This window comes from Varroa destructor, unplaced genomic scaffold, assembly GCF_002443255.2.
Source record: "Varroa destructor unplaced genomic scaffold, Vdes_3.0 BEIS01000004.1, whole genome shotgun sequence".
NCBI lineage: Eukaryota > Metazoa > Arthropoda > Arachnida > Mesostigmata > Varroidae > Varroa > Varroa destructor.
Genome location: NW_019211457.1, coordinates 24,508,810 through 24,529,705, shown reverse-complemented (window position 1 = coordinate 24,529,705; position 20,896 = coordinate 24,508,810). Strand labels below are relative to the sequence as shown.

Here is a 20,896-nt window from a genome sequence, read left to right as displayed (position 1 = left end):
CCAAATACGGGAACATGTATAAGTAAACTGACGAACTGCTGGAATGAAAAATTAGATCTGACATTTGCTTAAATGGATGACGAATTCGTACTATATAGGTGCATAAAACACTCATCAAAAAGCAGATTTCTCTTCACATTTTCACTAGAAGTCTTCGGCATACATATACCTAGATTATGAACTTCATTGAAGTTCATTGATAAAGAGAAAACCCTGTGCAAATTTTAGCGCGTTTAGGTCCCATCCTAGGTATGAAAAATAAAACCTATATAAGACACGATCTGTGATAGTCTCTCTGAGTGGTTCGTTTCCCTATTGATTTCCACTGGGGACGAACGTTTAACTTCTGTCCATCCGGTAAGCTTCGATAACATCTTAGCTAAAAATACCCGCAGACTTTTATATAGTTCTATGATTAACTTCAGTGCATATGAAAGAAGATGTACCGGTGGATCTTCTAAAGCCTGACGGGTTTGTATCGTAGTGCCACAAGTGGGTCGGCTACTTAAAACATCGGTTTTTCTTTGAACCAGAGCAGTTAAAAAGATATAATAGAAAAAAACGGGTAAAGGTGATTTGCAGTTTGCTGTCTACGTTACCAAACAGAGTACAAAACAGGCACATAAATGTTGTGAGTAGTATTTAACGACCTTTTTGAAACCAGCTTACTCTTAGGCAATCTATCATACGTGGCTAAAGACTAACACACGTTTGTGGTTCCCTGCGATTTATTTTTAACGGGGTTTGTGTGGTATTTTCAGAGAGATGTCGTCCTCCACAATGATTGATAATGGCGTTGCCGGGAATGAGTATGATTTATCGAAGGCTACTGCCAAACCTGGTGACCCATCTTTCAGGGCTGCGGAGACTGTTTCAGTTGTCGAGGAGGACTGCGCCTCAATGGCGGCAGGTGATGAAGCTGAGTATTTCTGGAGCTCCCCTGAAGGTTCCACTGTTGTAGAAGCTACGGTTGTGTCTGGTTTGGAATCTATGGCCCGGGAGGAAATCAAAGAGAAGCTCAGCCTTTACGGTCAAACGAGTCGAGGACGAGTGTGGTTTACCGTCCCAAACGATCGCCTCGAAGAGGTTAGTTCACGTATTGTACAGTGCATTCAAGCAGACGGTACCTTCGAATATCATGGCTGTCTGTATATGCAAACGTATAGCACTGTTGCTATGCGTCGGCTAAATAGGATGTTTTAGTTTTGGACCCCTTCGCCAATTTTAAGATACTCGTTTCTTAGATACTCGCTGTTTGTTCACTGCTCCAGGATGCGGCTATTCATTGGATATGCTAATCATTAGGTCAGGATAATATGAAAAACAAAGCTATAAACACTTAAAAACAAAGCTATATACACTTAAAACCAGCTGACGTGGATATCGTAACATCATTTCTTAGCAAAAATCTCTTTTCATGTGTCTAAACCACTCTCGTTTGTCACGTTCGACGGTTCTGGCGGACTTCAACTATTACTAATCCACCAGTTTCACTTTCTTGTCTGGCAAGTGGGCGCCTACTTCGAGATGATGTTTGTTTTGCTGACCGCTCATCGTTCGCATGCGGAAGGGGCTATCGACTACAGGCTAAGAGGGGGGTAAAAGTCAAAAGTAAAAGGTGGCGAACTGTAATTGTTTATAACACAAAATGAAAGAGTTCTTTCGCTTGCCGTGCCGCCGGTGCTTGGCAGAGTCAAAGGAAAGGGCAGAAGCTGGGCGCAGAAGTAGGGTCACGCTACTTCGAAACCGTTTAGACCATCTAGTCATTTCGTAGCGGGGCATAAGGCCAGAGTGGCAAACGAACGTTGGAACTAACGGCACGGAAAAACGGACTGACTGCCGCTCTCGGAAGCGAAGTTCGCGAAGGGGGTGGTAGGTGAATGACCCATACGAACGGGAGGTAGCGATAGTAGTAAAATTAGCAGAGACAGCAAAGGAGGGTCCGCCTAAATGAGCGTGTACAATAGGTAGTCCAAAAAGGTTTCGTAGTGTTGATGTTCGCGGCTTCATGCTCGATCTGCCCGGGCGCCTCATGTTCTCCATACTGGCTTGTGTCTCGATGGCTGCAGTGGAATGTACTGGGTGAACTCGGAGATTACCTAGATACCCGCCGAGTGCAAGGGTAGATGACGCTTAGACGAATATTATTTTATTAGATGGGGAAACGAATCCTAGTAACTAGAAGATGGTCAGTGAAACATTTAGTTTTTTCTTACGATGGAAATACGATTTTGACGGTCAGTAAATAATACTATGCCAGAGGGGCAACGCAACAAAAACAAACAAAAAGCGAGCTTGTTCTTTAAACCTACCGACACTTCTCGTATAACAATTCCTACTGCGTCCGTTGAAAATAAGCGACCGTTGAAAAACTTTTTATTTATTAAATTAAACGTATACTTTGACGGTGGTATGACAATAACTTTTGAAAAAAACATTGCGAATATCAAGATCGACCTGCAATGGTGGTCCTTATGTTCGAGGTGCAAGTGTACAAATACTATATATCGCATAAAATGTTATATACTTAATGTGATCAGGCCGATCATATAATCCGATCATAAATCATAATAAAGAAAACACCTCTCACAAAAGAATTTCGTAAGGCTGTGTTATACGTTTTTCTTTCTATTAAATCGAGTGATCCCGCGAAATTTCTAGCAGCCATATTTTGGTGAAAAAATCGCGTGAGCATCTTCACTTCCATCTTATCTCACATCATTTAATTTACGCCTAAATCATTCAGTTGTCGGGGGTACGTACATACAAAACGGCCGTCTTAAGTTGGCCAAAATGTCACACTAATATTGTTGGAGTGTACTCCGCCGGTTTCCACTCCGCCGGATGGTTTAGATATGCCGAATGGCCGAAAGGCATCGATTAAAAAACTACCTTTGTTTTATTTAATTAAACCTAAAAACATTTTAAACTTTCTTCTACATGACCAGGTTTGTGTTTGAATATTAATTAAAACGTTTGGTCGACCATCCGCTTTCGACATTTAGATCGCGTTTATCGGACACGAGACTGCGATTATTCTTTGGGAACTTACCTAGTAAGATTTGCTTTATTATTAATAGGTCCAAATAATATGAATTATTTTGCGCGGATTGACAAATATGATGGCGCACCTTAGTGCTGTGAATCTGGCCTATCTACAGACCTTGTCTGAATGTCATCGTTATTAAAGTTTATGGACACGGATTAAAAAATTAAAACATTCAGAGGCAAGTTAGTTTTAGCCTAGCCAAAACTTCCTTTCGGTCATTACGTTTGGCAGAAGGTACGTGATTTCCGTTGGTAATGGTAAGTTTTCGCTCAGATTTTTCAAGGTAGTTTGTCATGTAGGGGTTCTACATCTATATGCTACTGACATATAATTTTCTGCTGCGCTTCTGGAGAGGTAAAAAGTCTCTCTAAGGCCCAAAGAGCAACCGCACAGTTCATCTATGCCACCCATCTTGACGCTTGAATGGCAAAATAGCGATCACCCTCTTCTAGTCAGGGCCGATCGCTGTGACTGCTGGAGTGCTGAAATGTTCTTGACTGGCTTGTCTTATGAAGACGTATGTTCCTAGCAAACGGACCTTTTTTGTTGTCTCAGATCCCGCGTTCTTCAACCCTTTAAAGCGTGGAACAAAAGCCTAGTTTAGACACTCCGCTATTTACGATTCATATTCGTAGTGCTTCACAAGCGAACGCATTTCTGACATTTACCTTTGTGAGCTAGACAATATGGAAACAAAAAGGAATGGAAAAAAAAACTTCCTTTAATACTCCTTGGTATATAATGCAGATAATGAACGTATGTGTAACGGTGTGGCAACTGCTACCATCTTTCATAGGTTTTGTTCTAATATACCTAAAAGCAGTCTTTTTCTTTACAAAACCGCCAACGAAAACATTAAATACAATCGAAGTGCACTCTAGATATAAATATGCTTTAGAAAAAAACTGAAAGAAATCCGAGTGAACGTACAAATTCTGTTGTGGTCATGCATGTCCATATCCATTGAAGATGCACAATCTTTACACACTGAAAGAGAAGCTGTATCAGCTGCTCTCTGTGAGGACAAACCCATCGCAGATGGGTCGAAAATAATTCGTGATTTTCGCGTTGCTCCAAGAGTACGTGTGTGCTTCTACTTGATCCCAGTCTATTTATTTATTACCGTGAGCATTTGTATCCAATCGCAGGAGCTGAACATATCTCTAATTCATGTTTCAATCGAAAATAATGGTCTACGAAGTACTGCGAGAATTTTCAATCATGTATTAACGTAACACGTTCGCACTCATCCGCTCAAAAGTTCCTCATGCTGTACATTAGCTAGCCGCGCTGTGAAGGCTAGAGTTAATGGATTTATCAGGACTTTGTCGAACCGCTGTCATTATTGTGACGTGCGTATATCAGGAGCAGCTTTTGAACTTAACTTTAATCTAATTATGCAACCGCTGCTCAAAATGGATCAGGCTGTGGTTTAGGGCTATTGCTTAATTCGAGCGTGTGCGTTCTATAACACCAGGTAATTTCCTCCTGTAAATGTGGGACACATACAAGTATGGAGGATATGGATACGAGATATGCAAATCATTGGTTTTTATAGGGAATCATGTGCAAAACGTATTTTGCCATATGTCTAAATACAACTAACCTGGAATCCTTCAAACGTCGCAAATCAACGAATCAACTATGCACTTTCTCGAAAATCATTCGTTTCACTTTAGGTAAAACTCTATAAATGTTACCATTAGCAGTAAGAGCCGTCTATTAGGATGCCTCATGTCAGCACTGGGCATAAAATTCGAAATATTTAGTTTTCAATGATCAGAATAAGGTACGAGAAGCTCCCTCTGTTGTAATTACCTAGAAATAATTAGTACATTGTCTTATGGGCTGTGTGTAAACTTCTGGTTTCTTGACCGACCAACTGCGAAATCGTTTGCCTGTCGAAGTCTGAAGTCCGGCGAGATAAACTAGCAAAACCAGATCAGTAGGCGTTCACGATGCGCCATGCAAGCCCAAAGTACATCGCGGCTTCCTTGTGGCTCTGCGAACGCCGTTCAGTTCTGAAAGTACCTGAGTGCAGTGTAAGTCGCAATAATAAGACTCTGTTAGAAGACACAGTACCGGCTGGGCAATAGATTCTGCAGAGGCAGATTTACGCCTGATGGTTGTAGTGCTTCCTCTAGTGTTGCCCCTTTCGCTACCTGGCAAAGCACGTATTCGTTCGCCTTAAAGTGAAGAAAAGTTTATGATGCAAACGCTATGCTTCCACAGAAAAGGATGCAAATACCTGTCAAGGAGTGGCAAACGTGTCGGGCTAGTTAATTCGACGAAATAGATAGGTTGTCACTGTCAAAGACCTCGGTGCTTCTGTGGACCTAAGTACTGAGCCGTGTTGCTTTCTGCTACAGATGATGGACGACGAGATTGTTCACGAAAACAAAGAAAAATAAATTACAATGCGATGCACTGAAATAGCAGACTAAAGTCTTGTCGTTTCAGTGAGAAATTGTTTCGTAAGTTAAGATATTTAATTTATATCGTTGTTATAAGCGATAGTTACGACCGCTAGCTAGTCTTACTAGCTTCAAACCTTTGTATTATCCAACAGTTGGCCTAAATGAATATCTCTTACTTATTCCATTCGTTCGTATAAAACATTAGAAACACCATACACTTTTTATGAGTCTTTTATAAAAGAGACTCATAATCTTACTAACGATAGGTTGGGAACTGAAGAAACTACAAAATATATGGATTATTCTACGGCTTTTTTACCCACGCTATGCACAAATGACCTGCATCATTTCTTGGTGCGCTGCACTAATTTCACACCAAATTCAAGCTTTTACAAGCAAAAGGTTTAGGGTCGCAATAACGAAACATTTCTTGAGCAGTAATGAATGAACACTGATGCTTCCTCTAATACTGGAAGATCAGCTCCAAATCAGAAACAACCTATAGGCTATACGAAAGGCATATTGCAGTTGGGACGAGTATGGGCGAATTAAGCGGTACAGCGGCAATGACGTTCTTTGCAGGGCCGGCACCAATAGTAACGTACAGCCTACAGTATCCCTCCGGTTTAGTCCTGTCAGGCTCACACTCTACTGCCTGGTTCAGGCTCGACTCAGTGTAAAAAGACAGGTCGTTTTCTATTAAATCTTATCGAGTGGCCAGGAAAGTGCAGTTAAGTGCCCCCAGCGGTCCAAGACTTTATACGACAGCGCGGGTAGTTGCAAAAGCACATGAACTCGCACCGGAGGTCGCGAGTCAGAATGTGCTTGCTGCAAACACTCTACTGATGAAAGACTAGCATCGCAGTGTTATGATTGCCGTAAACTGTTTCCTGCCGCTCATCAGTAAAGACTCGGCAGAAAGAAAAAAAAAAAGGAAAACCACAAGATTTTCGCCCTTAAGTCCTGTTGGGTTGACCTTGTTGTACTGTCATCACTACTGACATCGGGCTCTTACACGTCGCCTCTACACATGTCCTCGAGACTGCGTCAATGGGAACGGCCCATACAACTCTCAAGCTGCAATACCGGATGGACTTAGGCATCCTAACAACACGCGGGCCCATTCACGTACCAATGATCACGACGGGCGTAAAGAAAAACGATTTAAACGTATGAGAGAAGGATTTCGTTATTGCAGCCGTGCTATCTGATGCGATTGGCGACACTGCCGACTAATTGGAAAAGGCCACTTGCTCGAGTCGTTTTGATAACACCTTCTTGCGAGATATGACCCCTGTGATCGTCGTTCTGCACTCCAGGCCCAACATCACAATCGTGGAAGGTTAATCATGGAATAATCAAAGCGGGTTCATTCGACTAGCTGCGAAATATACGGCCGAAAATATAAGGCTTACTGGTTACGCTTTTTTCTATTTTGAATCAAAGATACGTATGCGGTAAATGAATCAATGCTTAGTACCAATGTGCGGGTACGAGGTTTATGTTCAGTCTTCGTGCCAGCTTCTCTCTCAAAATGATGCTCTTGGAAAAATATTAGCATTGTTTAGGATATAACATATGTTATCTATTATGTCGCAGAATATTGCTGATTGTGCAGGTTGTGACAGATCGAAGGTAGTGGATAGGAGTGTGAAAAGCCAACAAGGACACCGTCGACACTTTAGCATGTACAATGCGACAGTTATACGACAAGTTCGAAAACAATCGGTTTTATGCCAAGCAGTATAATAAAGTTTCCCATAACGCTCTACTATAAACTGGGGAGCGTATGACCTTCTTAAGGAGTTTTGGCAAAACGGCTGAGAATATGCGATACATCGTTCCTAATGTGAAAATTGCCTAGCTCGTCCAGGCCTACACAACAGAAGAGTAAATATGATTTGGCATAAAATCCAACATTTCGCATTTTCTACTCTCGAGTCAAGCGAGTATTTTTTAAAACTGTATATATAGCTATTCATCGCTTGGCTGCTTGACCATGGTATTTGCTATGCATTTAGAAGGTTGTAATTGATTTGGCTTTAATATAATAACCGCATCGGTCTCATTTCAACGAATGGATAACTTGCTTCAGGGCAACAGAAATTACTAGTGGAAGATCTGAACAAGTGAACGCTCAGAATAATGGTCCTGCAATAATAATTTCAATGGACAATATAGTCGAACAGGGAAGGCGGAGTAATCGAATAGCGAAGGAAAATAGCGGTAGATATTGAATAATGCGACCACTTTAGTGAGCACATGTGACCAGAAAACTACAATGAAACAGCAAGGACAACTGGAACGGGATATTGGGGGTAATAGACTGGTAAAACGATCTTCATCCAAGAGAAAAAGTTGCTGTAACAGCGTAGTAGTGACGTCTTCACGTCGAGAACTTAGGGGCATGCGAGGTGGCCTAGGTTCGAAACCAGGCGTGGACATTATTGTTTTGTTGTGATTGAAGGTGCCAGTGGCCTGAAGCGGTAATTAACGGCAGTTTCTTTATTTCAAACATTGGAACAACTGAAATGAGTTTAAGCATAGAATTCAAATTGAGATGAGCAGGTTCAAAGTTACGTTGGCCTATTATCGTAAAAGCAGCAGAACAGTGCTGGGCGCCAGCTTGTATGTGTATATAATTCAGGACGTGTACAAGGGAAGAATAATAAAAATAGCAACAAGCCTAAACTTCTACATGTCGAAAGTGGGCGAGTTTTATTCGTATGTATTCCAGTCCTTTGCTTTACATATAAACTAATTTCAACTACGATTTCAAGTAATTCTGCAGAAGATCGACAAATCTCCTATTAGGTTTTTTGAATTGGTTTCGCGTGGGGAAAAGCTCTTCTTCTGTCTAAAAACTTGAGACTCTCTATTAGGACTATTGCTACTTTTTTAGAGTATTTCAGCAACACCAAAAATATCGTCTCGCCGCAGTACGCCCCATAGAGAAGCTCTCGATTAACACGAACAGGCAATAGGAAAATAAAATGCCGCTTGAAAAACTTGATATACGATGCTTTCGTAGATGAAGTAAACAAATCTCGCCATTTCTCTCACTTTGACTTTAGGAAAAATAATATAAAAAAACTAAAATATGGTTTACGTATCCTTACTAAGAAAGCAACGGTCGTGAAGCTTCATAAAACGTAATAAAACACCCTTATAAAATAATTTTACAGTTATCCCTTATTACTCTAAACTTTACTGCTTGTTCGCTAGTATCCTACGTTTTACGAACCAGTAAATATCTAACCTCAAAGTAACCTACGCCTCAAGACGATTCTAATAAGACAATCTATAAATTACAAGCACTTAGCTCATGTACGTCCGCATATATACGGACGTGTTTTTGCTAACCGTACCCTGTACAGGATCAGGCAGTTCTTTAGCTCTTGACGTTCTTATATTGTTTCGTCATCTGTCAGAACTAATTCAGCAATCGACAATTAGAGCCGATAGCCTACCCTAATAATGTTGTCGCAACGCGCCAACGTGCTAGGGACGCCCTTGGCGCGTCGCAAGAAGATTGTTAGCGTCCGCTATCGATTGCTAATTAACATACCGCGTGCAAACTGGGTGATGGGGCTTTTTCAGATAAAGGATTCCACGTATATAGCTGGCGTTAGGTGTCAGGCCGACAGCCAGTGAATAAAAAAGCACTTAAGTTGCCAAAACGCGCGGTTTAGTGGCGTCGAGGTGCGGAGCAATCAGACGGCAGCAGTATCGGCGTCGGCATCAGCCTCCGCCGCAAGTGCAACGTAAGCAAGCTTGACAGACCCCAAAGTCTCTGTATATAGGTCACAGGATTTCACTACAACGAGAAATTGGTTAGACTGGCAATAGCTGTCTAGACTGTTCCGTATCACTCTACAATGCCTCCCCACGTATTTGCTCTCAGGATACCCTATAGCCCGAGTTAGCTATCGGTAGACAGTGATCTTTGCTCTCCGTATTCGACTGGACGCCACTCTCTATCTTTTCCCGTTACTTTTCTCAGTCAGGAAATGTGACGGCAGCGGGCTTTGTGCTATTTTTTGTCATCACAAGATCGGGGCGTGTAGGTAGAGTCAAGGCCGAGCATTAGATCCTACGATACGTAAATGCAGTTAAAATGACACGGTACTTTTAGGATCAGAGAGGGGCTGCGACAATCCCTGAGTTGTGCGCTCTCTCTCTTTCGTTTCTTTGTCTCTAATTTCGCTCAAGGTCTCAAGGGGAGAGACAAGACGCACTTGACGGTGGGCTCAGCTAAGAGCTTTTATAAAGTCGGACAGAACTGCAAAATGGCTAGAGCAGGGCTCGCTCGATTTCTGCCATTGCTGTCTACCTACCCTATGACATCCTTTTCTATGGTATTCGTTACCGTTCTCTATTGTTTGATTTTTTCTGTGATCTCCCAACTCTTCCTAAGGTCGCTGATTGCCGAAAGCAATACGCGGAGCATTTTATGTGAACTGCCGGAAAAAATAGGTGAGAAGCACGTAGGCGAGTCCTAACAATGGGAGGGATCTGCATTTAGATTTGCTTTCGACCTATAACATTTGCGTCGGCTTTAGCTGTTTATCGAAAGAAAAAAAAATAAATAAGTACTGCTTTAAAAACATTAGGTGCATTCACAGCGAATGCGTTAGGAAAAAACAACTACTCTCGAGTGCACCTGAGATAGCTGACTGTGTCTATTGAGAGGTATGTCATAGTTGACCATATATAGAACGTATTATATAGTAGTATTATATAGAACGTATAGAAAGTATTTTGCTGACAAGATTTGCGATATTTATCTATTAGTCTCTTACTATAATGGTAAGATTTTAGGTCATTTTGTTTCGAGGCGTAAGAATTAAGTAGGGCTCAGAATCGTCATTATTTCGTATATGTATTTATATTTCAGTAAGCTAGGCGATGAATGAATGGCCTGGAACTAATTCTTAAAAGTCAGTCCTTGGAAAACGTAGTACGTATTCTAATCAGGTGGAAGACTACGGTTTAGATGAATATTTATATTTCGATTAACTAGAGTATTGATTGAGCTGTTGACGATGATGTCCTAGATGACTACCGGTTTAGCCTGACTCACCGCGCATCTCCCACAGATCGACACACATAACAACAACGACATAAGCATGTAACAGCAATGTTTAGGCATGGAAGACTTTCGCTGATTATATGGCGATAAAAGAAGATATGCTCTGACTCTTCATAGAAGATCTGGGTGGTGCATCTGAATGCATACAATATTAGCACAGTGGCAGGCGTAAAGGGGCTATCAAGTAAGTTATTAAATGCGAACCATAGATAAATACATGCGTTAAGTGAGGGGAATACATTTGACGAACTTGCAAAACGATTTGTGCCCCTCTCTTTTTAGCATAATGAAGCCTCTAGGAATCTACAATGCAAAAGAACAGAGCTATTGGTAAAATGATAATGAATCTTTGATATATCAGACACGTGTCACGATGTGGTTGCTTTTTTCGTATGTATCGAATGCTGGAATATGTAGGGTTATAATTTGAACACCTCAAGAAAGGACGCCGAGGTATGCATACGTTGTACAGTGATCTATAAGGTAACCGTCGCTTGCTACCCTATTAAAGTGGCAATGATATCCAAATCAAGTTAATTTGAAGTCATCCCAAACGGAAGAGCGGCGAATCGAAAATAAACTATAAATTCACTTAAAGAGTTGCCGATAGTTTTTTTCTGTTGTTCTAATATCGTTTCTATCCTTCGCGTCATTTGCTCATGTCAACAACTACAAATTGCCGCTTGCACACAAACACACGTTTGTAGAAGGCTGACTATTTGATATTGTTTAGAGCTCCATTGGCTTTGGTATAGAGTGTTCCCCTCTTTTTCTTGCCTCCTCATGAAGTCCAGCAATCATAAACATGTACAAGAACGTGTACATGACCTTGGCCTTTTTCTTCTTCACCACTCTTCGCGTTTCCCAAACAGAGCTGTTGGTGGCTGCCTAACTAGTACACGTTTTTCAGAGCGTGTTCTCGATTGGCCTGCTACTACAGGGCTTGTACGGGGCTTTTTTTTTTTCTATAGTTCTCAGGCACATGGGGTCCTGCAGTGTTTAATTGTCACCGCTTTCTATAGCCTAGCCCGCTGCCGCTCGGTTCTCTGATTTGCGTCAGAACTTTTATGGAACGGACGATCCACCTCCTATGCAGAGTAAACGTGCTGCTGCGGTGGAGAAAGGATCTATCTCCATTGAAGGGGGTAAATGTGCAGTGGCAACGGAGGTGCCTGTGTAATCAGCATTACCACCAACAGGATCAGTAATACAAAATACAAAAGCGACCACTTCTGTGTTGTATCACATGCATTCGGTCCAGATGCAGGCAAAGTAAGAATAATGGCGTACCTTAAGACATCTGATTAAGCTAAAATTCGACTAGTTTTTGATAGTATCGCTTACGAACCTAACCACCGTTATTCTTGTGTTTAGTTTAAAACCTAGCAACGTTCCTTCTCTGCCTGAACTGAGTATTATTTTTCCGCTCAAAACCGTTTTCTGAGCAATCAAATAATCTAGCAGAAGGACTACATACCTGGCAGCGTCCTCTTCTCCACTTTCACTGCCTATGAGAGAACGAACGAGCTCATTTCTAAATCAATCTGATATTATTCTCACTATTATTATTGTATTTATTATTACATATTCGTACCTAAAAAAAGCGTTTGAAACAAGATCTTATTATAGCGCCATTAAATAAACCATATATACACCGGGTAACCGACATCCAACTCTCGAGACCAGTTTTGTACTAAACGCACGAAGGAGTTAAACTGGCTAAGTACAGGAACGCATTCATTCTATAGGACAGCAGGTTACAGTGCCCTTTTCGTCCACAAAGATATCTTTCATTGGTCCATTCATACTTAGCAGTATTTTAACAATACCTATGGAAACGAATAGGCCGTTTCCCTATTCGGTCTTGTGTGTTCCTGTAGATTGAGGAACTGCAATACCCATCAGTGGTTTGAACTAGCATACAAACACTACTTTAAACTACGCTCTAATGTACATGCACAAAGCCTATCCTTATAAATTAAGAGTACTATTAATTGCTTTTCGGGGTACCACAAAATGGATAGCAGAATAAATCTGAATGTTTCGAACTTCGTCTCCGGTGCTCTTCTAGCTAGACACTAGTTGAAGCAGCTGACGGAATCCAAAGTTTGTTTACACCCAGCTTCGAATATGATACAGTCTGTTTCAGGGGAGCGGCCCTTTTCAGCATAAAATAAAGTGTGTTCACGCCCGGTTTCGAATTTAGCTTAGCTTACGTACCTTTAAGTTCAGTAGGTGAACAAATAAGTTGATAGATCCACGATAATAATGCTGGGACTTATGAAGGACCGATTGCGTGGATGTTGCCAGTAGAAAAAAACAACGCAAGGGGGAATGCAGGAAACTCACTTTTAGTGAAGACATCCGCTATAGAAAGGCCGTACTAAAATTACAGGTTACACCAAAATTGTAGGTTTTAGGATTTTTATAAAATATGGAAAAGCAACAAATAGGAGATGCTTTGAATGGACAGACAGAGAAGTAGGTACATTGATGACTTAGCATCGAATGACGGGTCTGAATTGAAGGTGAGAGCTGAAGACATCGGCCGGAATGTCAGTAAATGATAGGGTTACCCGCTGCAGATATTTTATTGTTTTACATAAAGTACGTGTAACAGCAGACCCATAGGCTGAGAAGAATTTATAGCATGGTAGTAGTGATGTAGCCTTAGACTTACACTCGAAGTGTTTCTGGTGTTACACGATCTCGTATAAAAGCTACTGGTCAAAGTAAGTTTGTGGGAGAATAAGACACGTTATAAGAGAGGCAAATTTTCATCAAGAACAGCGAATCTAACTATAACATTTATTATTGTTGTCATTATGAGATATGTTTCGAGTTATCGGCAATAGGATATTGGTCTGTTATTGAAACGCTTTACTTTCGAAGATCGCAGATACTTGGGAAGAAAAGGACAGAGTGAGGCACCTCTGGTTAGGACATCTGTCTGAATACTGAATAATAAGCAAACGTGAAAACCGTTTCACGTACAGTCGTTAACTTGAAAACGAGCCTTATGAATCATCTGAAACCACTGGACTATCTGTATAGAGTATACCAATTCTAAAATACAGAACGTCTTTCACTTCGTGTCAATAGTACAACCTTCTTTTTGTTATAAGGCCACTTGTTTAGGACAGTTCAATCACCATATCTCTAAAAAGGTACATACATACATACACATACACCAGTATGCACGTCCCTGTAGCTGCTTGTCACTCGCAAGTATTGAGCTTGAGATGGGAAGCTTGTATTGAAGCATGTCGAGAAGTTAGTTGCTTTTTTTCGTAACGTTTCACCCTACAGTGAAAACGCGAATATAACTTGAGGTGACAGGCCCAGCACATAGAGAACACTCAACGGCCAATTATTACTAACGGTCGATCGTCGAAGGTCAGATGTAATATTTCAAAAGCCATATACTTGTAGCAACACATTTTTATACGTGGAAGAAACGTTTAAATACAGGTATTGGCTTATACCGTAAACAATACGCATGTTGGGGCGGATTTTTCGTAAAACAGGAAAGACTTCGATTAACTTGTTTCAGTACCTATACTGCGTTTGATATGAGACCAAATAAAAACAAGAAAGAACGTTGCCGACATACTGACTACGATACAAGCGGGAACACTGAATATAGTTTTATTATATCGACAGTACATTGTGCAGCAAGTTGACATAAATGTCGGTATAACGGTGTCCATATACACTGGCGCTTTTAAATATTTAACGTAAACGTTCAATAGAAATGCTTTAACCAAAGAGCACTAGATCGTACGAGCATCCAGAACCAGCTGGACGTGCAGCGGTCCTTACTGTCGTAGATGTATACATCATGTGTATGTGCATGACATGTACAATACCTAATGCGTGTGACCGCGCAGAAGTACGGGATCTGTATCAAGCTTTCTCCCCAGCGCCTTTCGTACAGTCCGCCGTCAATTATACGGTGTAGATCATAAGCATTTTGCAGTTTGCATTTTTTATTAAAAATATCTTCCTCTTTGACTTTACCTAGACAAAAATATGCCTCTTCTATCCGCGGTAGCTCACATGCATCTATCACTACGAGCACGGAGCATACTTGTATACCCGAGACGGGTTAAAACTACGGTTATAATGGGGAAAGACATATATCTAGAAGTAGGAAAATACGGGGTCTCGAGAAAGTATTAAGCTTTTTATAACTAAGTGGCTTTAAAATCATATATCTCAGATCGCGGATCGGCGTTGGTGTCGCTTGAAAGTTGAAATTTAGCAACAATAAACGTACTAAAATTTTTGGCATGTCTGTAGTTATGGCTAAAATTATGGCAAGTCTGAACGCTTGAAAGACGAGTGAAATTTCTGCGGAAAAAAAACCTGTATTTTACAATTTTATTACGATAAAAATACAAATGCTGCTCAGACCCGTGAAAAAATTGGGATATTTATGGTCAAGACGCGTTATCCGAAGAAAGGGTTTAAAGACGGTTCTGTTATGAGCTGCCGTTCCTACAACTTTGTAATTCCAAAAAAAGGTGAGAAATTATGGCGAAAGTTGAGCAAAACTGTTATGTGAGTAGTCACGATATCGCAAGGAACAAAACCTCCACCATCAAGGGGTTTCAAATCATTAAAAAACGAAACTAGCTACACAAAATACTCGATATTTAGGAGTTACACGAACCGATGCAAATTCTTTTGATACGCAAAACTCTATAGAAGCGCTATGAAATAGAGCCGTTTCAGAATCGGTTGTTCAGGGGGTGATCAAGTTGGTGGATCACTTACGAATGTAGTAGGCAAAAAAAAAAAGCTAAAAGATTTACAATATGTGGCAAACCGCAGGATATTGCCAAAAAAATGGTGTTGTATCTTTGCTAAGATTAGAAGCGTGTCTTGAGTTAGGTGTTTTGGACAAACTTGGAAACAAGCCTCTATTGTCAATTCTAACCAACGCGATTAGAACAAACCATTAAAAAATGGAACGAAGCTAGTTAACAGAAAAAAAATATGGTTTCCAGCATGACAACGCCCGAGCACGTGCATCCGTATTTGATAGAAATTTAAAGAACTTGCTCTACGGTGATAGGATTATCGCAAAAAAGGCGTAAGGCCAATGATCCAAGTAGCGCATATTTAGTTTAGTAACTTTTAAATTTTCAAAAAAAGTATATTTTCAAATTACAGAAACATATTTGCGTTAATTTTGGCTCTTAAACGGTCAGTACTATCCAATATTAAGCTTATAGATGAATATCTTTTGATTTTTATGTACTTTAAGAAGATGCATAAAGCGGACTGTGTAAGTATCGCATACAATGAAAAGCATTTTAAATAGAACGTCGATATGCTCTATAACTGAATAAAATACGAATTAGCTGGTTCCTAAGTACTAAAAATATCGATTTTCCTAATTGTGTGATTGATTAAGTTACATATAGACGTCTAAAGTAGCCGGCATGGCGAAGCGAATCCTTCGAAGCAAAAAAATTTACTTCGCTGTTTATCTTCGGCGGAAATTAATTAATGCACGCCGAAACAGCTCCGTCTGGAAGAAGACAGGGATAACAAGAAGGGTACTACTCTTCGACAGTGAAAGACGTTAACGAAGTGTATGACTCGTTCCATCAAAAATAGCTATGGTCGTAGCCCTATTGGATGGCTACTAATGATTAGAAGAACTGGTCGATAACCTTGATCGCTTTAGCTAACATGCTTTCCTGGCTGGTTTACTGTCTTAGTACATTTATTAAGGGGGTGGTTGCACGCTCTAAATGAATAAACGCAATCGTGGCGAGGCTTCGGACTCAAGAACACGATGCAGATTGAACGACCTCGAAGCTATACGCAGTCCGACCCCGCAGCGATATACTTAGCGCGGGTTCGCCAGATAATTAATGTTCTGCTCCATTGCATAATTAACGTTTCCATTATCTCGCGCGTTTTAAACTCGAGCTTTGCGACCGCCACGACGGTATATAGAAGACTTTACGTTCTAAGAGCGTGACGCAAAAGAGAATATATTTCCTAACAAAGTTTCCGTAGTGAAACATTTGCCAAATTTCGTACAAATATATATGTACAACTTGCGATTTTTTCGGTCTGTTGTTACAGACAAAATTTCTATAGGTGTATTATTTCAGACGCTTGACTAGAGCAGTCCCTGTAGGACTTTTCTATAATCAAAAGCAAGCAAGAAAGATTGACTCTGAGATTTCTGGAAGATTTTCCGCAGCAAAATTGAAATATTTAAATCGTCGAAATTGTCTGTTAGCTTTATGTTAATAGTAGGGCGTGGGCTTAAATGGAATTTACTAAAAATTATTAGCAATTATTTGTTTAGGGTAGCATTATGACAATCAATTATAATAATGATTTAACAATGCGCCGAAAGAAGCTCCTGTATTAACGTTATGAATTGTACTCTACAACTTGTGTCATATTTATATGAATTTTCACTTATTGTTGTTTTTTTTTTTTTATATTTACGTACTACGATGCCATCAATTAAATAAACCGTGTATGTTTCTTGTGATGACGGTCGACGGTCTCCTCCACAAAAGTTGTTTTCACAAAGAGACTATGTTATCATAGCAAAGGGCAAATAAGACTTTTCTTTTACCTTTTCAAGCTTGTCCCAGCCCGAAGAATGGAAGAGGGACTCTGCTCAAAGCATTTTTTTCAATTAGCGTTTTAGACAAGGAGACAGACGAAAATGTTAGTGATTTTTTTAGTAGCATTTTAATAGCTATGCATAAAGGCTCCGGTTAGGATTCTGCCGATTGCAGATGTGCTTATATGACTTTTTGTCCAATGTATCTTTATATATTATCCGCGCTCGCCGCCAGATCTGGAAGCTACAATCGGTCGACAATCTGTTTGTGGTCATGCATCGCGTGCATCATGCGAAATTCGTCGAGGACGAGGAGCGTGACCTCAACTACCTCTACGGTTTGGTGGCTAATCTGCCTTGGAAAAAAAGTAAGTTCTATCGCAATACAGACTTTTCTAAAAGAACTATAGTGATAACATGGGTAGAACCATCTTGAAAATTAGAGTAAACACCATGTCACGTTCGCTAAAAGCCTTTCATGTAAGCTACTTATTCGTATTTGTAAAACCATATATGTATGGGTATCACAGCAAGCCGATTATAAATAGATTTTTATACATGAATATTCTATATTGACATCCTAATTACCACGTACCTAGTTTTGTTAAAGACTGCTTCACTGAAACGGACGTATGGATTTCGTATAGCGAGAACATCTGACTCAACTTCTCCAATTTGTAATGGGTAAGAACATACGAAAGTAAACTCGTTAGTAACGGTTGTGCGATGGTTTGATCGGTAGGGGGCGCGGTAAGCTCAAATGAGATTGATATTGCAGTCATATACTATTTAACGTCTTATAAATAAGCTAGGGAAAACTAAAATGCATTCGTCTTCTTCCCACGGGTCCTGTGAAACGCTGTTCGCCACCCACGGGAAACTCTCATTCTGGGTGGTATACGATATATCTTCTGAAAGCTATTCCTTTTCCCATACCATACTATTCCTATTACCATAACTCCATTCCATGCTATTCCTTTTACCATAACTCTGATATGCAACGATAGTAGATCCGTCTTATCGCTGTTAAGAATATAAGGTTGGGAAAGGGTTTCACTAGTCCTTTATATATAAAAAAAGAAGATTTTGTGACGAACTTAACGACTTCGAGACGAAATAATATTGGTGTCTAATGTATGCGTATGCTATTTTTTTTTATCAACGATGTCGGCCCATATTGTCAACGGAATAAGATCTCCTATACAAAACCGATGAATATGCAGGACCGTTCACCGATACTTAAGTTGTTCTATTCCTAGTTTTCACCTATGTAGACTGAATTCAAATTTAGAGTGCCTGCTTCCTTCCGGAAAAATAGGATTTGAACGAATCGAATGTTATCAGTGTAGTGTCCAGACTGTACAACCCTTTAAGGAAGATTCTTCTATAACACCTACAAACAAGCCAATACGGAGCTGACTATTCTCTAGCTTTTCAGTGGCCCTTTGCCAATGTAGTGCCAACACAAGTTTCGTTAACCGAATTGTCTCGACTAGAGGAACTTAAATTTGTGCTTTATTACTTTAAACTATTACACATTATTTCAGGCGACTGGGTCAGAGACTAGCTAGCACTTTCAACACTTGCCTTCGTTCCTAAATAAAGAAATGATCTTCACATTATTAAATCTAACGTTGTCGATGAATTGATTGTACTAATAAACAGATAAGTAAGTGTCAAATAATGTTTCAATAATTAGCTAAACTGGTATGAAAACCCATTAAGGTTCTGAAAAGACCTAAATCGATGAAAGTGTGAATAGCCTATATGGCGAGTGGATTAAAATTTCGGAATCCAAGTTCTCTTGATTTTCGATGTAGCCAAAGATGTATGTCGTCCGGTATTGTCATAATAAAAGAGGAGTCCCCTTCTGTTTACCAATTCCGGTCGATTTTTCAGTGGTTCGTTGTAATCTAGCTAGTTGTTGGCAGTTGAGGATCGAACCATTTTTTCTGCACAGCCGGTAAAAACTTGTAGTGCTACCAGTCATACCAAACACACATCGCAACCTAGTTGGAGATCAGTCCATGCTTCGGCCCAGATTGTTTTGGAGCATGTTCTCGCTTTATCTCGCGATGGCCTTTCTCGCACATTATTATCGTCATCCCGTCATCCGCCGCTTTGAAAAGGATTGATCTATTTGCGTTTCTGTAGAACTTTGCAGGTAGAAGAGCAATCGGGTAAACTGTTTTGCACTAGTTCGCGTTACAGCCAAATATCGTGCTTTATATAGCTACCTTTAGTCATTTGGTTTAAAATTGTTTGGCGGTAGATGTCAAGTTCCTTGGCGATGTCATGGCTACTCACGTATCGCTCTAGTTCAACTTGATTTCTTTAACTCGTAGTCGGTAACCACTGTCAGGAGCATCTTTCACATTAAAATTTCAAGAACGAAAACTCACAGTAGAACCATCTTGGGGCCGTTCCTACCGACAACGCACCTTAACCATAAACAGCCCACTTTTTATGGGTTTGTGTCGCATTTATGCTTTAACTGGAGTGAAATTATAGAATATAGCGAATTTTTTAAGGTTTTTTTTTTACATATTTACGACTCTTATCTAAAGGCTGAATAAAGGTCTTCCAAACGTTTTAGTACATCTGGTACGGTTAACTCTGAGCTTTCGAGCGGCAGCAAGGCCGACACGATACGGCTTCTAAGATTCCGATATTAGCTGAAATATAGCTGGAAAGAACTGTAAGCACTTTTTCGGCCACCCAATGCGTCGAAAAAAGCAACGATTGCGAAAGGTTGATTCTACTCATCGGTAATACTCCAAGGGTTATAGAACTGCTCCGCTGAATCGAAGTCATAGCATAGCTACGGCGTGTCTTCTACCATAGAATCTTCCACAGTTGAGAGTATAACCTTGCAGCAATCTGATTCTGCATTTTTAGAAGGGAATTCCTAGCGAAACACAGCTTGTGCCCTTATATTTAAAAATCATTTCTATTTTGTTCTTTATCATGCTAAAGGCATACTTCGATGTCCTCTAGGTAGCCTGTTGATGTTGCTTTTACGATAAACATCAGTGTTTGGATTTAGCGTCCAATACTCAAGGCGCTAGGAAGTGCGAACCCAGACTAGCGATTGCCCGTAAACTGAATAGCAACCATGTTATTACTGCATCATCACACATGTACAATTCCGAAGCTAACTTCGACCAAGTATGAACTCTGACTTATTTGGGCTACGAGCTAAACTCTTACCCTCAACCATGGTGAAACATCTGTAGCATTTATGATGTAAATGCTTACAAAATAATTCAAATGCACTATGGACACCCATTGTGCCCTACACTGATCGGGAAATGTCTGTTGTCAGATAAATACTGATCAAAAAATTATATATATATATATATCCATTAAACTATGTCAAAAATACAAGTACAATCTACTTGGTAAAAGACTGTGGAGGCAAAAGCCCGTGTCATCCCTCTCTCAAGAGTCAGAAAAGCAAATTATATATATGTATACGTATGTGATAAATATCTTTTTTGGATTGTAGGTGGGTGATAAATCGAAGTTTTAATAGGTCCGTCCTGAAACGACTGATAGTTCTGTCTAGATATAATAAGAATGGGACAAGAGTGGAATTGACGATGGATTTATGCGGTAAACTATTTTTCATCAATGCAAACCCCAAGTTGATTCGCCTTAGTAGAATTATCAAAGGCTGCCTGGATATACTCCAAATTGTCGAATCCGCTACAGCAGCATAGCTAGCTATGGAA

General features: G+C 40.2%; 1 protein-coding gene across 5 annotated transcripts in view; it reads left to right on the top strand.

Moving 5' to 3' along the window:
• The window catches only part of LOC111249355 (tRNA (guanine(6)-N(2))-methyltransferase THUMP3-like), a 39,263-nt gene that overhangs the window by 9,572 nt on the left and 8,795 nt on the right, over positions 1-20,896 (top strand). For 4 of the 5 annotated variants that reach the window (XM_022803127.2, XM_022803126.2, XM_022803124.2 and 1 more), the window contains 2 exons: positions 762-1,086; positions 17,398-17,530. In XM_022803127.2, the coding sequence (XP_022658862.1) occupies positions 766-1,086; positions 17,398-17,530 (454 nt within the window). In that variant the 5' untranslated portion in view covers positions 762-765. The remainder of the gene's footprint in view (positions 1-761; positions 1,087-17,397; positions 17,531-20,896) is intronic. The other variant, XM_086988336.1, reaches the window with a different exon arrangement.